This window comes from Canis lupus, chromosome X (genome assembly GCF_011100685.1).
Source record: "Canis lupus familiaris isolate Mischka breed German Shepherd chromosome X, alternate assembly UU_Cfam_GSD_1.0, whole genome shotgun sequence".
Taxonomy (NCBI): Eukaryota; Metazoa; Chordata; class Mammalia; order Carnivora; family Canidae; genus Canis; species Canis lupus.
Window position 1 is genome coordinate 6,544,931 of NC_049260.1, and position 20,031 is coordinate 6,564,961.

At 49.4% G+C, this 20,031-nt stretch overlaps 1 protein-coding gene across 2 annotated transcripts in view; it reads left to right on the top strand.

Moving 5' to 3' along the window:
• Positions 1-20,031, top strand: part of SHROOM2 (shroom family member 2) — a 143,501-nt gene that overhangs the window by 82,805 nt on the left and 40,665 nt on the right. For both annotated transcript variants that reach the window (XM_038586792.1, XM_038586793.1), the window contains exons 3-5: positions 1,497-1,628; positions 5,116-7,591; positions 8,876-8,973. In XM_038586792.1, coding sequence (XP_038442720.1) covers positions 1,497-1,628; positions 5,116-7,591; positions 8,876-8,973 — 2,706 coding nt within the window. The remainder of the gene's footprint in view (positions 1-1,496; positions 1,629-5,115; positions 7,592-8,875; positions 8,974-20,031) is intronic.

The window sequence follows — 20,031 nt, forward strand, 5'->3', positions numbered from 1 at the left end:
TTTAAAGCCCCTAATTCGTACTGTAATTGTTGACTATGTCTTGAAAGAGACGTGTATCTGTGTTATCTTCACAAGGAGGAAAGGCTTTTACTCTTGGAGCTCCACTGCCTGCCCCAGTGAGCCAGCCCGTGGCCTAGTCTTGCCAGCCGGAGAATGGAAAGATGTGGCCACAAAGTAGGAGGCCTTTTCCTTTCCTAGCCTCCTTTTTTTATCTGTCTCCCTTTGCCTCTGCTCTCAGTCTAGTTTCTTTCCTTCACTGATTAACCATAAAGGAAGATGAAAGAAATTGTGGACATGATAGCACAGAAAAAGCCATCTGAAAATGAAATTCACGTGGCCAGAGCCTTCCTTACGAGGATTTTGAGAAACTCTATGAGGTACGGTTGGGTTTTACTTCTGCAGTGTGATGAATTTGCTTCATGCTTTCGTTCACGGGGAATCTCCTGAAGTCAACGCTTTCCACATTTTGCCATCCAGATATTTTTCTTCATGAATTATGAGTTGTCAGGTTTATGTTACAAATGCTTTTCAGATTTCCTTGATATCCTTTATCGTGTCATATCCTTTAATGTTTTTGCCCACTTGGAAGAATGTTTGCTGTCAGGTACCAAATGAGCGAGGATCATTTTGAGCTCTTTCCATGTCCTTGATGGGGCAGGAAGCTATCCAGAGCAAGCGAGCTCTATCCCAAATTGGAGAAGTAGAGAGTGGGAGAACCAAGTGTGAGTGGGTCTCCTCCTCATGTAGCAGCCTTTTCTTGAAGGCTCTGTTACATTTACATGGCAGCTGTACAGATTTCCCACCAAACTTCCCATCTCACACCCAGGCAGTGCAGCCAAACAGCTAATGAGCCACCCGTGGGATGGTGGGGGCCCCGGAGTAGCAGCGCAGGCGGGTGCTGCATACCACCTCCGGAGCCTGTTGGTCCAGGGCATCATCTTCCCATAATGAGGACCCTGGGCTGACTTCACAAACCCTCCACGTGGCTCCAAGGAATGGATATACATCTACCAGTCTTAGTTCATGTCCAGATATCTGGGTTTGCTTAGTTAAGTGAGTGAATAGAAGTGGCCTAAAGTGTGTGTTGACTTGGCTGAGCTGGGGATGCTCTGGGCTCTTCTCCAGTGCCAGCTCTTTTCCTCAAGGAGGCCGAGGGCTATATGCACAGGTACGCTGAAACCATAAAGATTCAAGAGTTGGTCTGGGCCCTACTGGTGGCTAAGACAAAGACAAGGTTATTTACCTTTGAATACATTTTGAAGAATAAGGGTTCGTTCACATTTTGGAGCCCGTGATTCTCACTCTGCATTAGGGTGAGTTTTGCGTCAATAAAAATGGAAGAACTGTATTCATGTCCAGAGACCGTGGGAAGCACCTGGCAGTGAAGCCTACAAATCATACAGAAGTTGCTGTGACTTACTTCCATGTTTCACTCCCGTCTTGGCACGGGGTCGCCCTTTGCTCGAAATCCCTGAGCTGTCTACGTTCTTTTTCAGGAAGAATGAGGTGAGCTGGAGGCCTCACTCCTGGCATGCCACCAAGTTCTCCGATAACCACCCAGAAACGTCAGCGTCTCCATTCCCCTCTGCCAGCGCCTGCCCTTCTTGGCACAGCCGACAGCTCACGAGGTAAGCACCGGTTCCCCACTAGGATGGACAGTGTTTGACAGCATTCAGAACTTCCTAGGCCTGCGATGATGGCACCTTTCTCCACTTCAGAATGATTTTGTTTTTCTGATGAGGAAAAGCCACTAACACACCATTACTGGTAAAACTCGGACTTTTTCACTGACTCGGTAGGTGTCCAACCTTTGAAAACAAACACTGAAATGCCAAGAACGAAGATGAACATGTGTGCTTTCCCATTTATGTTGCTTAATAAATCAAAAGCCTGGGGACTTAGCTTTTTGGGCCAAATCCCTTTGGGCCAGCTGATTTGGTGGGTCTGACCTGACTGGGACGGCTACCATGCTACCCATGTGCCCACAGCCATCATCATTCTTTTGAGATTTTGATACACAGATTGGAAGGCAGGAGCTCCTTAAGGGTTCAGCAGGTGTATTTCACAAAGGCTTCCAGACAGTTCTGTTACCATCAGGAGCTTCCCCCCAACCCTCAGGCCTCTCCTATGGAGAGGGCATAGAGAGGTCTCTCTGCATAGACAGGGCTTCACAGCCATATGCTAGGTGGCATCCAGCCTTGACGGCCTAGTAGTAGTTTCCCACTGACCATCAGATCGAGATGGTGGGAACTGTATGTCAGCAGAAGGAGGGGGAGTTCTGGTCGACCTCACATCCACATTTCAGGGTCAGAAGGGCTGGTGTGTTAGGGAGGCATGTGGTAGCACTACGGGACGGTTGGTTTGTCATAGATCACCTTGGGTTAGTGGCCAGTGTCCTCACAAGTCTTCTATTAAAAGGGTGACGGTAGCAACAGGTAGGTGGCTTTAGGTGTATGGGAGCACATGTATGAGTATATATATTTGTATGTGCTGGTCTATCTGTGCACATTTATGGTGTGTGTGCATGTACATATGTGAATGCATGTGTGTGTGCATGCACTTAAGTGCATGTGTGGTATGTATGTGAGTGCACATGCATATCTATTCTGAGAGTGCGTTTGTGCCTGTGTGTGTGTAACTAACATAACCATCTCAAAATCTCTCTCTTTTTTTTTAAGATTTTTATTTAGGGATCCCTGGGTGGCGCAGCGGTTTAGCGCCTGCCTTTGGCCCAGGGCGCTATCCTGGAGACCCGGGATCGAATCCCATGTCGGGCTCCCGGTGCATGGAGCCTGCTTCTCCCTCTGCCTATGTCTCTGCCTCTCTCTCTCTCTCTCTCTCTGTGTGTGTGTGACTATCATAAATAAATAAAAAATAAATAAATAATTAAAAAATAAAATAAAAAGATTTTTATTTATTTGAGAGAGAGAGAGAGAGCACAGGCATGGAGAGGGTCAGAGGAAGAAGCAAACTCCCTGCTGAGCAGACTCCCCCAACACAGGGCTTAATCCTGGGACCCTGAGATCATGACCTAGCCAAAGGCAGATGGTTAACCCACTGAGCCACCCAAGCACCCCTCAAAATCAGTTTTTGATTGTTGACAAACACTACCTGCTGTAAAATTATATAGTACTTCTGTGAAGGAAATGTATCTCAAATACACTACCTATTTAACATGACAAGAGGGCAGCCCGGTGGCTCAGCGGTTTACGCCACCTTCAGCCCAGGCCGTGATCCTGGAAACCCGGGATCGGGTCCCATGTCGGGCTCCCTGCATGGAGCCTGCTTCTCCCTCTGCCTGTGTCTCTGCCTCTCTCTCTCTCACTCTCTCTCTTTCTTTCTGTGTGTATGTGTTTGTGTCTCTCATGAATAAATACATAAAATCTAAAAAAAATAAAAAATAAAGTGACAAGAGATGGTGGTGTTTGGAGTCCAGGGTATTTTTGAGCAACCACAGATTCTCAGCTGAGTAGTAAAACTTAGGTGAAAAGTGGGCCTTTTATTTCATTACTGAAATGACTTAATGTAATAGGTTTTCCATTAAGCCTATTTGATGGTTTCTTGATGAAAGACGCACATAAGCTGCCCACATCTGTGTGGAAATAGTGCTTAGCATTATTTATATCTCCTTGGACTTAAGACTGCATGGATAAATCACCTCCAGAGCATGGGTGGGAAGATAGAGCAGAACATGCTCCATTTCTCAGAAGGCCACCTGCTCTGTCCTTACGGGAAAGGGTATAAAACCCAAACAGTCCACTACCTCCCAAGAAAATCTCACAGTCTGCAGGAGCCATGAGATCTTGAGAGCTTATAGGTATAACCTTTTCCCTCTGTTTTCATTTGTAAGAGTAATTTACCCAGTTCAGTGTCCTGTGTCCTTGCTGGTGACACAATTTTCTTTCTCCTCCTGGTTCTCTCTAAACCTAAAGTAGCAACAGTTGTAGTAGTGAGTTTTGTTCTTTTTCTTTTTCTTTTTCTTTTTTTTTTTTTTTTACCTTCAAGCATGAAGGCTCCAGCTTTGTTGAACTTTAATGAAAGCATTTTCAACATGCCTGGACAAAGTCCTACCATTGAGAGTCATTAGCCTCATATAGACACTATTACTTACCTCGTGGAATAATTAATTCCTTAATGAACATATTACCCACTAAATCTGATTTTGTATTTCCTCCCCTTAGACCCCATGGCACTTATGAACCTGTTTTTTTGGCATTTGGGTACAGCTCCAATGAGCTCTGTCAAACCCCTGTGCACAGCAGGGTTTGGTTTTGCTGAGAAAGCCTGTTGCTAGAGTTCTCTCTCACATGTGCCATCGACTGAGAGGTGAAAGGAGCTATTGGTACTCTAATATTTAGGTGTGGAAAAGTCACATTTTCCCAGGACTTCCCTTTTTTTTTTTTTTTTTTTTTTTTTTAGGACTTCCCTTTTAATGTGAAAATTGTCATTCGGTATTCGGTCGCTTCTTTTATGTTAGTCATCCAAACGATGTGTTGCTCATACGCTCGACCCCATGGTCCACAAACCTGCCGTATAAAGGGCCACGTAGGGAATATTTTAGGCTCCATGGGCCTGTGTCTGCTGCAGGTACCCAGCTGAGAAGCAGTCACAAATGGCGTGTACACCAATGGCCACGATTGGATCCCAATCACGCTTTATCTGTGAGCACTGAGATTTGAATGTCCTGGCATTTTCATGGGACACAAAATGGTCTTTGATCCCAGTCTCCCCAACCGTTTAACTGTCTAAAAGCTGTTCTCGTGGGCCAGAGCCCGCCAGCTGCCATACTCAGGAAGAAGGTATTCACGTGGGTGTTGCGTGCCGCTGAGTGCTGTGGACTTCACAGCCTGAGGGCAGGCATGTAGAGCTAGAGTGTGAAGGCATCTGTTTAAGAAGGAGTATCAAGTGCATCGGGCTAGGTCCTTCCGGCCTGTTGTCAGAGTTGCTCTTTAAAATGTCACGTCTCAGGTCCTGCAGCCATGTTTTGGGAAGAGTTCTGGGCATCTGGATGTTTCTGCGCAGGGCCAGCTGCATTCACAATGCTGCTGTCCTCATTTCCCCCTTGCTGTTACTCCATTCTAAAGCAAAGCCTTCCCTCTGGTCCCTCCTTCCTAGCTCTTCCTCTCATGACCTGTCTGGCACGTGGGAGCACACGAATCTGCAGCGTACCTCTGACCATTTTAGCTCCCTTGGGAGTGTCGACAGCCTGGACCAGCCTTCCCAGCCCTACCCCTCCGGACGCCTCTCTGCTGCCAAGTCCAACAGCAGCATTGACCACCTGGGCGGCCAGAGCAAGCGGGACTCAGCTTACGGCTCATTCTCCACCAGCTCCAGCACGCCTGACCACACCTTGCCCAAGGCTGATGCCTCCTCTGCAGAGAACATCCTCTACAAAGTGGGCCTGTGGGAGGCCTCCAAGCCAGCCAGCAGCCGGCAGGCCCAGGCTGCCAGCGATCCTCAGGGCCTGGAGGAGAGGCTTGGGTATTTCCCACCCCGGGTGCCCTGTGAGAGCAGCAAAAGCCCCAGGCCAGAGGACAGTCCTGAGGCCAAGCTGGCTGCTTCTGGGAGGTCAAATTTTGGGCCAGTCTGGTATATCCCTGATAAGAAAAAAGCACCTTCATCCCCTCCTCCTCCTCCTCCCCCTCTCCGTAGCGACAGCTTCGCTGCCACCAAGAGCCACGAGAAGGCCCAGGGCCCTCCATTCTCAGAGATGACCAACGTGCAGCACTTTCCAGGCATGACCCGTGCCCAGCCCCGCAGTGACTGGAGACCTGAACCCACCGATCAGCAGTGGAGGCTGGTGCGTCCCAGCAACGGGAAAAGAGCTGGGAGCTCGGGCTGTGCACCAGATGCCCCCCTGGACTGTGGAGTGCTGCCCTCTGACCACAGGACAGGCGGCTTCCCAGGGGTCCCTGGCCGGCTCCAGGCCTCTCTGTCCAGCACAGATGTACGTTTCCCGCAGTCCTATGGCTGCCAGCACCCACGCCAGTACAGTGACGAGAGTCCCTTTTGTCACGAGGGCCCCAGGGCCGCCACGTTGCTGAGGGAGCAGCCCCGTGTCGCCATCCCCGGGGGCCGCCAGGAGCCTTCTGCTAACCCTTTCCAGGATGACAGCCCCACTCAGGTCAGATGGCCCAGTGCCACCAACCAGAAGGGGGACAGTGGTGGGCAGAGCCGCTACTACTGTGTGACCACCAGACAGTGCCTTCAGGGAAGCACACAGGCAGCACAGCTCCACGAGGATCACTGGCATCCTGACGTGGCACCAGGCGCCCCCGAACACCCTACCGCACACCCGATGGGCCAGAAAGCCCGGTGTTACCTGCCTCAGCACGAGGAGGCCCTGGACGCCCATGAGAGGGACAGGGGTGACCCGGTGGACAGAGCAGCAGAGGGCCGCTCCACTGGAAGTGAAGAACCGCAAAGAGCCAGCCACAGCGAGAAAGCCTGTCTGAAGAAAACTGCAGACTTCATGTGGGCTGATGGGGAAAGCAGCAAAATCTCTCGTCAGAAGACCCCTATGTTGCACTCGCTGGCCCAGGAGGGGACGTGCCGGCCCGAGAATGGCCAAGACGGTGGTACGGAAAGGCCGCCACCATTTGATGCCCAGGTGGGCAAACCGACACGGAGAAGTGACCGGTTCGCCACCACTCTGAGGAACGAGATCCAGATGCGACGAGCCAAGCTTCAGAAAAGCAAAAGCACGGTGACGCTGACTGGAAGTGGTGATGCGGCTGAGGAGGCCGGCAGCTGGAGGGCGGAGCGGGGAGGTGCCACCAGTGCCACCCCAGAAGGTTCCTTCACGGGCACGTATAAAGACCACCTGAAGGAGGCCCAGGCCCGGGTCCTGAGGGCCACGTCGTTTAAGCGCCGTGACTTGGACCCCAGCCCAGCCGATCATCATGCAGGGTCACCAGAACACCGGGCTGAGGAGCACAGCGCAGATCCAGACACCGCCCCCCACTTCTGGGAGGGGGGCCTGGCCAAGCCGCCCCCATCCGGAGGTGGCATGCCGCACGTTCTCCGCATTGGAGGCCGGAAACGGTTCACAGTGGAGCAGAAACTGAAATCCTACTCTGAACCAGAGAAAATGAACGAGGTGGGGCTGTCAGGGGATTATCGCCCTCACCAGCACCCTGATGCATCCGAGGAGACCGTGGTGGGCACATTCGCCGACAGGTGGAAGTTTTTTGAGGAAACAAGCAGACCCATTCACCAGAGACCTGGGCAGAGGCAGGCGCTGTGTGGGTTCCCGAAAGAGAGGCTGGAGAGGCCGCAGACAGCAGGCCATGGGAACGAGGGTGCGGACCCTTCTTTCCAGAAGAGGCCCCGTACTACCTCCTTTGGAGAAAACCCCAGTGGTCCCAGAAGAGCAGGGAAGGTGGGAAAACTGGAACCGCCTCAGCGACTTGGAACCTTTGCTGAATATCAAGCCTCTTGGAGGGAACAGAGGAGAGCCCTAGAAGCCAGGAGTTCCGGGAGGTATCACTCAGCGGATGACATCTTGGACGCGGGCCTGGATCAACACGAGAGGCCGCAGTACATTCACGGGAGGTCCCGGTCATCACCATCCACAGACCTCTACAAACAGGTAAGCCTGGCACCTGATTAGGGACAGAGCTGCCCCCTGACTGCTGCACAGCACATACAGGATGCACCCCAGAATATAACGGCCCGGGGTCCGTGTGACCTGTGTCCAACTGTTTGAGCATGTCTATGCGCCAGCTCTTCTCATGTCAACCTGTGTGAAAGGTACTTGGGGACAGAATCCGTATGTTCGTGGTAGTTTAAGTGCCATCTTTGAGGGCCTATCTCGAGTCCCCAGCCTCCTCCTCCTCCCCTCTTGCTTCAGCTGTCTTTCCCCATGATTAGCTTCCCCAACCCAAGCAAAGAATTTGAGGAGAACTCTACAAATTGGTAGGTTCTCCTCTGAAATGGAAAGGGGTACCCATGTAAAGAAGACCCAGGACAGTGTTCGATAACCAGTCTTAAAACCTTGAAGCCGTTTAAAATTTTGAGTATTTGTTCTTTTAGTTTTTTTGTGTTTTTTTTTCTTCAAATATTTTTAGAGATTGCTCCAGGGCAAATGTAATGAAATATGCAATGCATTAAACTACTGCACTTTTTATAAGGTAAGTGCTTTGATGGTAGAAGTTGAATTTAAGCTTTCTAGAAAAGCAGAGTATTCGTAGGCATACTCAAAGTTGATTGCCAGGCTGGCTCTCCCTCTCTTGGCCTCTGCTGCCTCTTAAACCTACATTCATATATTTCAAAGAAAATTTTTATAGCAAGAGGTGCAGCTTCTCTTAAAAATAACCAGTAGTGAGTTCAGTGCACCATAGTCCGTAGGTGCGTGTTGAGAGCTGCCTGTTTCTTTGTGATGTCCTGGTGCCAGCGGGCCTACAGATGCCATGGGTGTGGCTTTCTGCCGTGGCTGTGTCAGCCTGTGGCCCGCACAGCGTGACCTCTGAGAATTCCACGCTGTTCCGTCAGGAGAGAAGAATCCAGACTCTGGCAGGTCCGAGGGCTGGAGGCTTCACTGTAGTCAGTTGTAACCAGCTGTATGTGAGATGATTTGTGCTTTTGTTTTTGCTTGGACCAGTTGTGCCACACGGTTCTATAGGCCTCACACAGGCCTTCTGCTAACTGCCCCAGAACAGAAGTGGACTTACAGTCTAGTTCATTTGTTTTGATAAGTTCGGAGAACTGAGCTTGCCAGCCCCGTGGCCAAGTGGCAGTACAAGACAGCAGGCTGCGTCACTGCCTCCGTGGTACAGGCTCACAGGACAAACCCACAATGACGGGGTTCATAATAATAGATGTCTTAAAGAAGGCAGCTTGATGACTTGGTGTCTTACTGTGCTGCTCTTGGCAGGAAGCTGCCATCGAACCACAACAGCAAGTGGGGGACCCTGGTGAGCGCAGAGAACTTTCCTCCGCAGTCTGGGCCGAGGAGGGACATCCCAGTCTGAGGTAGGTGAAGTTTGGATCTGGGGTTACTAAGAAGACATCTTGGGGGTGGCCTTCTTTCCGGTGGGTGAATCCCAAGTGAACATGATTGGGCATCCATTTTTTGCCAAACCCAGAGTGGCTGCTAACTGGATGCAATTTCCAGCGTGCCTGGGGGGAGATGCCGCGGTGCGTGTCGAACGGAGCCTGCAGCCCTGCACTACTGCCAGGAGAAGCATCTCCAGGGCACTGACACCCTCTAATGCCTTCGTGGCATTTTTTGGTTCTTAAAATGGCTGCTGTGTTCTCTGTACAGTAAGGTTCTTTATGTTGATAGAATGAGAAATCCAGTGTAATGCGCTTGAATGAAATGCTTTATCCAGAATGCTCGATTGAAGGGATGCTTTAATGATCGAGTACACAGCTGGGTTGCTGGGGCATGGTCTCCAAATCAGAGTTGCCCAGGATTGTCAATCAGGAAGGAATAGAGCCAGCCTTTCTAAATTGGGCTTATTTTGAGCATGAAAACAGAATTAAGTCTGCTGGCTCCTCAAGAGGATCAGAGCATCTGAAAGAATTCTGCATGGCAGTAGCGTATTACCGTGTTGTATCCCATAATTCTTAAATGTGGCCAGTGTAGCTGTTTAGATATAGTTTAGATCAAATACATAGGTAGGTAGGTAGGTAGGTAGAGTCCTCTTGCCCTTAATATGCATGAGGATGGAGGGAGAGGAAAACATAGATTGCTGTAGGATATGTGGTATCACCTTATTTTAAAAGGGCTGAAAGAAGCACAGAAATAAACCTACATAATTGGGTCAGTGAATACAGATTTTTCTGTTGCTTTGAGAATCTCTGGTGATTTGTGATACTCAGATTTAAACACTTGACCTCATAAGGTACTGTTGCAGAAATAACTGATTTAAGTGTTTGCTTTTAAGGGCCTTTTTTTTTTTTTTTTAAGGGCCTTCTATAACAGGGTTTTATTGCATTTGGCCTTAAACGTGAGTGCTGTTAGCCTTATACAAGAGCACCCAATCTTTACGTGGCTCTGCGAGGACAAGAGCAGCGTTTTGTGTAGGAAGTCCCTGCAATTAACAGTCTACATGGCTCAAACCAAGAATCCCTGTGTAAGAAAGAATGGCTGATGAATAATACACCTACAGAATTCAGTAGTTTCTGAGAAACACAATTACAGCTTTATTACTACAGATTCTGAGTACGTCACGTGCCCAGCACCAGCTGTAATCTTACCCAGCCCTCCCCTTGACTCTGCTGCAGTTGTGAGGATGTTCAGTGCACAGTGGACCTGCAGGCTCTGGCTTTGCTCCTGTGCCCCTGCCATAGGCATTGCACTTGCGCTGCAGAGAGTTCACATGGTGGTTGGAGTGGGCTCTGCTGTGAACGGAGTCCTAATGAGTGGCTATAGTGTACACTGTGTGTGTGTCTGTGTGTTGTAAATGGCACTATCGATAGTGAGAGGGTCAAGAGGAATGGCAGGAGGGACCACATGCTTCATTTATCATGGCCATGTCTTCCAGCAGACTGCATAACCACTCCGAAGATATTAGTTCCAGAGCCTTCTGCTTTGGAGCTGTAGACCCAGCAATTTTCAGAACTGTGTGCATTCTCAAAGGATGGCGAGATTCAAAATCTAGAACAGGAACATTGAAAATCCATTTCCCGCTTTTTTCAGAGAATGTTTATTTTCTAAAGGATCAGTAAGAAATAGTGTACTTAAAACATTAAATCTGGGGGACAAAAAAAGAAAAGTCTTGTAGAGGACTGTCTTGCTCACCAAAAACAAAATCCTATAATGCGGAGATTTCAAGACACCTAATGTTTTGCATAAATTTATAACAATGTCTGTATAAGAAATATGAATTACTTGGGGCACCTGACTGACTCAGTCAGTACAGTGTGTGACTCTTGATCTCAAGGTTGGGAGTTCGAGCCCCATGTAGAGCATAGAGATTACTTAAAAATCTTAAAAAAAAAAAATTACTGATCTGATAACCAGTACAGGATAATGAATGTTTTTCATTGTATTCTGTTGAGACAACACAATAACATCAAGATAAGAGTTACTTGTTCATTCAAACCACACTGAGAACATTTTTGTGAGGTTCAAGATTCTGTTCCATGTAAAGATAAGTAGGACAAAGGTTCTGTTCCTAAAGGACCTCACAGTGTAGGAGGGAAGGAGAGACACCAGTACTTACACTGAAGTGATGGCACATAATTAGAATTTTTGTAAAAAGTTATGTGGTCCTTCATGATCCTGGAAGGAGCATGAGGTGAATCCTGACTGAGTCCTGGGGGAAGACCGGAGGTGTTGGAGCCTAAAGAAACCCAAAGCCAGGAGAGCAAATCCAATTGCATTTGCTTACTTCTAGCACTTCCTGTGGTGAACAGCACCCCCTTTCCCTACTCCGACTGGCTTAAATTTAAGGCCAGCTTCCATTGTTCCCAGAGGCTCTGTAGTGGCTCTCCCAGCTCAATTGTGACCCGCTTCTGCAAGTACCCCCCCCCCCCCCCCCCCCCCCCCCCCCCCCCCCCCCCCCCCCGCTTCCTGACTGGGGTACCTCATAAGCTGGATGTAGCAGCTTGCCGGGGACTGTCATAACCCCCCACCACAGACTGAGAGAGTAAATTTCTGTTGTTGATGTTGCCCAGAACCCCAAGGTCAGGGTGTCAGCAGGTTTGGCTTCTGGGGGGCGGCGCTTCTCTATCTCTAAATAGTCACATTCTGAGGTCCTGGGGCTTAGGACTTCAGCTTCCAAATGGGGGGGGGGGATACAATTAGTCCAGAATACCGGAAGAAATGTCCTTTCTGCCTTATACCTTTTAACCAGTGCTGTCGGCTGCATCAGTGCTCTTGGGAAGTGTCATCCCACCTTTGAGCTAATGAGGCCACCCCTGATATGGGAGCATTTAAAATGAAAGGAAGAGGGACCCCTGGGTGGCTCAGTGGTTGAGCGTCTGCCTTCAGCTCAGGGTGTGATCTCGGAGTCCCTGGATCAAGTGCCATATTGGGCTCCCCTCTGCCTATGTCTCTGCCTCTCTCTGTGTGTCTCTCATGAATAAATAAATAAAATCTTTTAAAAAACAAAATGAAATGAAAGGAAGAGGGAGTGGCTTAGCACTGCCAGCAGTGCCTTGCAATTGCGGGCACATTCTGATTCAGTGATTCCACTTTTAAGAGTTGACCTTCCGAGTGTATGGCTGCACAAAGGCATTCTCCACAGAGGCTGGGTGGGGAGGAAGGGGACCTGGATATGTGTTTGTGCACTCTTTCCTAGTTCTCATGGAGCCACTCCCATGCTGCCTGCTGGTCTCCCTGTGACTGGCTGGTAGTGCCTCTGAACAGAGCAGAGATGGAAAGCCTGTCTTTGCCACTCCAGCACCCTGCTTGCAGGGGCTCCCATCTGAGCCACAGTACCCCTGGTCACCTTGCTGCACAAGCCAAAGCCCGCTTCCCCCATGCAGCACATTGCTCTCTGAGGAGCTCTGCTTCAACTCTGGGATCAAGTTCTCCCCTTCTTTGTTCCAGCTTTCATCATCTCCAACCTGGACCATGGCTGCTGTTTCCTTGCTGGTCTTGGAATATAAATTAAATTATAATAGTCCCCATCCCCAAACCATTCAATGGCTTTTGGTTGCACTCGGCATAAAATGCAAGCTCCTGACCTTGCCCTGCAAGGCCCTGTATGGCCCTCTCTTTTGGGGGGGCACCCTTTCTCATTCTTCTTTCTCATCCAAGCTCCAGACTCAGAGACTCATTGACACCTTTTATCCCTTGAATAAGCCAAGCTCATTTCTCCCTCAGGGCTTTGATGCTTATTAAAAGGCTGTTCTTAGAATACTACAAGCCTACCTCAGGACATCTGCCTAGCAAATGGCAATTGGGAATTCATGCTCAGCTTCAGGAGGGGACCTTGTGTAAGCCCAGTGGCTGGAAAATGGATGGGCCGGTTGTCCAGTGGATGGAGATATGGGTGGGTGGTGGGTAGATAAATAGATGGGTAGGTGGATGGGTAAACAGGGTGGATTGGTAGATGAATCGGATGGGCACCGGCCTAACAGCCCTTGGCTCAGTCCTTGGTTATGGCAAATAATGATCCATATTGAAACATTCTGTGTGCTGAAATTTTAAGATTTTAGTTTACACAATAGTAAGTGAAATGGGCTTGTCTTTCTATCCTGACATAACATTGAGAATCAGGACATAAACATCTCAAAATAAAAGCTGAGTTGTGCTGGGGTCAATTATTGCTTTCAAATTTGAGAGTTCAAGGAGTACTGTGTTCAGGGAGGCTCCAGAGACCAAAGGCAAAAGGAGATCTGGGGGTGGAGCATGGTGGCTGTGGGTGCTGGCACGTTCCTTCTTCATAGCTGCCTTCCAGCCATTTCCACCCCCACATTTAGGAGCTGCTGCCAGTGGGCTGGCACTGACCTGCAGGCTGCTATCTTGTTGGGACAGATGAGCAAGGAGGAGGAGAATGAGATTATATTCTGAATTCCCAACAACAGCCATAAAATTGAATCCGTATGAAATCAAGCTCGTTAGGGAAAATGTGCTTTAATATATATATATAATTCATGGGATCCCTGGGTGGCGCAGCAGTTTGGCGCCTGCCTTTGGCCCGGGGCACAATCCTGGAGACCCAGGATCAAATCCCACGTCGGGCTCCCGGTGCATGGAGCCTGCTTCTCCCTCTGCCTGTGTCTCTGCCTCTCTCTCTCTGCCTCTCTCTCTCTCTCTGTCTCTCTGTGATTATCATAAATTTTTTTAAAAATTATTTTAAAAAAATAAAATAAAATTCATAAACAAGGTAAACCCACCAGGGGATCACCTTCCTGTACGTTTTCCCTGAGAGGTGACTTGGTGCACAGAGGCTAATGCAAAGACTGATTTTTTCATTTACAAACAAGCTTCTTACAAATCAAAGTAAGAGAGAGAACTCAGCCAAAGTCTGCGCCTCGTTTGTTGCTTTAGGGAAGACATTTGCTTTTCCTGGCCCTCAATTAGCTAAGGGGCAATTGCAGCTTTACATCCTGTACTGCTCTGCCTGGTAATTACGAAGCCTGAAGCCCGTGCTGGGATAACAAGGCGACACTCCAGCTTGGATGCCTTCCAGGGTGGAGCCAGCACGGGCAGAGCCGGCACAAGCATGGGCGCAGCCGGCACGGGGACGGGCACGGGCGCAGCCGGCACGGGCACGGGCGCAACGGGCACGGGCGCAGCCGGCACGGGCACGGGCACGGGCGCAACGGGCACGGGCACAGCCGGCACGGGGATGGCAGCCAGCACGGGCACGGGCGCAGCCGGCATGGGCACGAGCACAGCCGGCACGGGCACGGGCGCAGCTAGCATGGGCACGAGCACAGCCTGCACGAGGACGGGCGCAGCCGGCACGGGCACGGGCACAGCCAGCACGGGGACGGCAGCCAGCACGGGGACGGGCGCAGCCAGCATGGGCACGAGCACAGCCGGCACGGGGACGGGCGCAGGCGGCACGGGCGCGACTCCGTCCCAGGGCGGTGGTGTTTGTGCGTGGGGCGCTTGCAGACTCGCTCCTGTCCTCCCTCCTGGAGCGCAGAAAGGGTGCCGCAGGGCAAATCCTGGAGGCGGGGGGTCGTCACTCCCGGTCCTCCCCTACGTTTGCAGCCACGTGGCTTCAGCCACCGCGGCGTGCGGACCACAGAGCGGCCCCACGGGGGCTCCCATGCTGGTCTGGCTTGCGGACTGCACGTTTTCTGGAAGGAAGCGTGGCGAGGCCGCGGCGTGGGGCTGGCGGCGGGGAGGGAGCGGCTGCCGCAGGAGGGCCGGCGGCACTGCGTGTGCGGGGGAGCGGGCGGCGCTGCCGAGTGACGGCGGCCGGAACCGCGGCGGTCACGTGACTTCCGGTGCTCTTCCGGGAGACCCTCCGAGTCGGAGCTGCGCCTGCGCCCCAGGTGGCCGCGCGAGTCGGCTGCTCGCCCGGTGACCTGCCCGCGCGGCGGCGTCCCCTCCCCGGACGGCGCCACCTGCACAGCTCTCCGGATGCAGTAGCCCTCTGGTCTCTCCTGTCGCTTGACCGCTCTCCTCAGAGCTCACACCCTTGTCGGCTGGCCTTGCTTGGCTTGCACGTAAAGTTGCTCATCGACGTGCTTGCCTTTCTCCAGAGACCCATCTAAACACGCCGAGAGCCATCCCTCAGGCTTTCCAGCCGTGTTTCTCTCGTCGCCTGTGTTTTAGGGCTCAAGTGGCCTGGGAAGCACCCATCCAGACGGTCCCACAGGCTTCGTTGCTCCGCACATTAACGCTGTTGCATATTGTCAAAGGTGCTGGCGAAGCCGGCTCTGCCGCCTTTGGAGATCATCGTAGTTGCCCTGTGACATATGTAGGCTCTTCTGGTTGATTGCCTAGGTCAGGCGCTTTCTATCTTGACTCAAGAACCAGGCTGTGAAGTATCGGGCCTCCAGCTCGAGCTTCTTCTGATGGGAACTAGCGTGACACGCTACAGAATCCACATTAAGTTGGCTTTCCTAACAGTATTGGGTGAAGTCACATGTCTTCATCGAACCTAAATGATTAATCCATGTTAGAAATGTACGCACAGGGCGCCTGGGTGGCTCAGTGGTTGAGCATCTGCCTTCGGCCCAGGGCGTGATCCCGGGGTCTTGGGATCGAGTCCCACATCGGGCTCCCTGCAGGGAGCCTGCTTCTCCCTCTCCCTCTGTCTCTGCCCCTCTCTCTGTGTGTCTTTCATCAATAAATAAATAAAATATTTTTTTAAAATGTACGCACATCCGGAGATCCCTGGGTGGCTCAGCAGTTGAGCCCCTGCCTTTGGCCCAGGGCATGATCCTGGGGTCCCGGGATCGAGTCCCATGTCGGGCTCCCTGCATGGAGCCTGCTTCTCCTTCTGCCTGTGTTTCTTTCTCTCTCTATGCCTCTCATGAATAAATAAAATCTTGAAAGAGAGAAAAAAAGAAAAAAAATGAATGAATGAATCAATGAATCAATGAACGCACATCTTTGGGTGCTTGACTGGCACGATTGGTTTCGGATTCTTGATTTCAGTTTAGGGTGTGACCTTAGGGCCCTGAGATCTAGACCCTCCTGGGCTCAGCTCAGCGTGGACTCTGCTTGAGATTCTCTCTATCGCTCTCCTGCTGCCCACCCCACCCCCCACTTATGCATGCTCTCTTCCTCTTGCTCAAATACATAAATAAATCCTGAAAAGAATAGAAAAGTATATACATATCTCATCCATGAACTGTGAACACTGGCTTTTAGTTTCTCCCTTGCAGAAAGTACAGCCTGTGAGAGGGCATGCTGCTGTTCTAATGTGACTAAGTGTCTTGCAAAAGTCAACATTCTAGGGGTGCCTGGGTGGCTCAGTCAGTTGGGCATCTGCCTTCTGCTCAGGTCATGATCTCAAGGTCCTGGAATTGAATCCCACATCAGGCTCCCTGCTCAGCGGGGAGCCTGCTTCCCCCTCCCCTGCGCCTGCTCATGCTCTCTCTCGCTATCTGTCTATCAAATAAAAAAGAGAAGTCTTTAAAATAAGTTTTTAAAAAGTGGACATTCTAAAATAATGGTAAACTGAAACTTGCTTCACAGACATGAGCAAGGTTAGGGAGCAAGGTCGTAGGGGGTGACCCAGTAGGTGCATTCCTTCTACACTCGCCTACCCCTGAGGCCACCTCCAGTAGCATTCAGTATTAGAGACTTCAGAAAGTAGGCACCAAATGCAGACAGCCACTTTGTTTGAGGCCAGGGTAAGGTAGCTTAGTTACAGCAAGTTTTTCCTTTGCTAGCATTTATTTTTATATTAGAACTCTGAAATCATGGCGTGTGCAAAAGACCATTGGGGAATGTCAGGCCCACCAATGCAGGTCTCCCTTACAAGATGACTGTGAGAGCTGGACAGCCATCTGGTTCTCTGTTTACCTCCTTCCCCTTGGAACCCATAGGCTCATAGGCATCTCTCCATAGAGCTACAGTGACTGGTCTTTGTCTCTGAGGTTACTCTCCGTCAGTTGCCCTTTTTTTTTAATGGGGTTGTAAAGATGTATTCAATTGAAAGATCCACATAACCTAAAACATACTGCTTGAACGTGTACCATTCAGTGACATTTAGTTCATGTTACGCAGCCATCACCACTATCTAGTTCCAGAAATATTGTCACCCCAAAAGAAAACCACTTTGCCATTGAGCAGTTACTCCTGAACTGGGTTTACTTTTTTTTAACTTGAAAGATAAATTGAAATGATCCACTCTGTGCAGTAAGAGTATGTCTTACTCAAAAACAGTTGCCATCATTTGGACGTGAGATGAGTACTTGGCTGTCAAAACTCATTTCCCACAGACTCAGTGTGTTAAGTGGTTGTCAAATTCTTGAAGCTGGTCTCTAACCAGTTTAACTCATAAATTTGAAATTAAAAAAAGACAGTTCTGCAAGTCACCTATTTCTCTTAGGCAATCTAAAATGCATCCAGATATTTCTGAGTGTGTGTGTTAAATCCACATATCCCCCAAGAACTCGTAGAAGACAACACAGAGCCAGGAGCATGCTTTATGTCTGACCCCACCCCCATCCCTCGCAGCCCTCCTTCCTCCCACTCCCAATACAGTAATCCTCACCTCCCACAGTAATCCTTACCACCCCCACCAGAATTCAGACAAAGAGAAGGTGAAGGAGGAGGGTGGACAAGCATGGATAGTGACAATGTGGTAGCCAGAAAATTACATCTCCCTCAAGTTTTCTCAGACACCATTTGGAGCATATTCTTGGGGATATACATGTTCTCATTGTGAGTGTCATTTACTGTCTTTGTTTCCATATTAATCCTTAAATTCATAACAGGATATTCTGGATGATGTGCATGACCACACCTTGTGTGTGTGAGAGTTGTCTCTTTGCCAGTGCCCAAGAACGTAAGTGTTCCAGGCTGAGAGGAAAGAATCTGTCCACATTCACATGCAAACCAAGCTCTCTCTCTAGATCAGGGAAAAGACATCAAAGCGCCAGGCCCTCAGAGCTCTGTGTCCTATCAGTCAAAAGAAAAGCAGTGAGTGAAATGAGTCCTTCTGTGGCAGCAGGGAAACTGTGGTAGCTAAACCCAAAAGAAAAAGCTGGGCCACAGGAGAAACAGCTCATTCTCCGCAAAGCCTCATCACCCTTTGCATTAAACATTTGCTTTATAGTTTTGCTCTCCTATAACTTGCAAATTTGTTTTGTAATTTATAGCCAAAGAGCTATGAAAATAAGGAAAATACAATGTTTTGTGTTTAGACATATTTCACAATACAGTAAAAAATAAAGCCATAAACTGCATGGTTTCATATGTAGGCACAACCTGTAGACAGAAAGTAGATTCATTTGCCAGGAATTAAACGTTGAGGGGAATGGGAATGACTGCTGTAGTAGGTGTGGATTTTCTTTTGGGGGTGATGAAAATGTTCTGGAATCAGATAGTAATGATGGTTGCACAACTCCATGAATATACTAAAAACTACTGAATTGTATACTTTCTTAGGGTAAATTTTATGGTGTGTGGACTTTATCTTAATTTTTAAAAATCTGTCAACATTAGGATGCCACAGGGGAAAAAGTTGATTTAATATAAATCTCAGGTGCCTGGGTAGCTCTACCAGTTGCACATCTGTCTTCAGCTCAGGTCATGACCCTGGGGTCCTAGGGTTGAGCCCCACATCGGGCTCCCTGTTCAGCGGGGAGCCTTCTTCTTCCTCTCCCTCTGTCTCCCGCTCCGCCTGCTTGTTCCCTCTCTCTCTCGTTCTCTCTCTGTCAAATAAATAAAATGAGTCTGTGCATTACTCAAGTCTGAGAAATGTGGCTGCCGCTCTGAGGTCGACAGAATTTGTAAAGGGTCACACGGGAAATATTCTTGGCTTCAGGGGAGAAACTGTTCACGTTGTGATGACTCAACTCTTGTAGCATAGAAGCAGCCATGAATAGTACATACAGGAGTATGTGTAGCTGTGCTCCAGCAAAACTTGAAAGGTTTGCCAGCCCTTGGCTTTGGTCAAGGGATGGCCATCTGTGAGTGTACTTTCAGGAATGGGAACATGGGACATAGATGGCAGTCTGTCTAGATATTTCAAAGAGACTTTGTGGGCAGCCCAGGTGGCTCAGTGGTTTAGCGCCACCTTTGGCCCAGGGCGTGATCCTGGAGACCCGGGATCGAGTCCCACATCGGGCTCCTTGCATGGAGCCTGCTTCTCCCTCTGCCTGTGTCTCTGCCTCTCTCTCTGTGTATCTCTCATGAATAAATAAATAAAATCTTTAAAGAGAGACTTTATGATTCTCTTGCAAGAACGAGATCCATTTCTTTTGTCATCTTCATCTTACTTGTCTCGTGGGTGGTGGTTGAACTTCAGGAGTTTACACTGTGGCTGCTACACACTTAGCTGCTACACACTTAGCAGGAGTAGAAGAGAGTGCAGGATGCGCTAACCATGGACTCCTTTGTGATGTGTTCTGCATTGGAGTGATGGCATGGGGTGGGGAGGGCACCGTCAGACCCTGAAGACTGGCATGCTACATTAGGTGAAGTGACTCCAGAAGGGCTTAAGGGTTCACCAGGACTGCCCGAGAGGCTGGGGGGAAGAGTTCTCGAATGTAAGTGCTAGTCTGCTTATCTTGTTCTGTTCCCTTTTTATTTGTGGAATTCTTCAAGAGCACAAATGTTCTGGGTCAAAGACAGGGTATGTATGCAACTTATTACAAGTATTTATAATGTAAAGGCTTACTAGTGTTAACATAGCACAAGCTATGAAAAGACGTGAGTGTCCTAGACACCCTGATAATTATGCCTCTCTCTAGTAAACGTGGATGTATGAGAACCCAGATTATGAATCTTGATATTACAAAAGTGCTCTCTCTTTGGAAATAATTCATGGAGGTCATTTCTTTAAAAACTCCTCAAGTACAACCAGCATCCAGATCTTGTTTTCCAGTACCCCTCTGTAGTCAAAGTGACCAGGGCAGGGAATATAACAAAATGAGCCTGGAATATCTTGTAGTGCCAAAAAAAGTAAGGAAATACCAAACCAGAAAGCCCAGTAA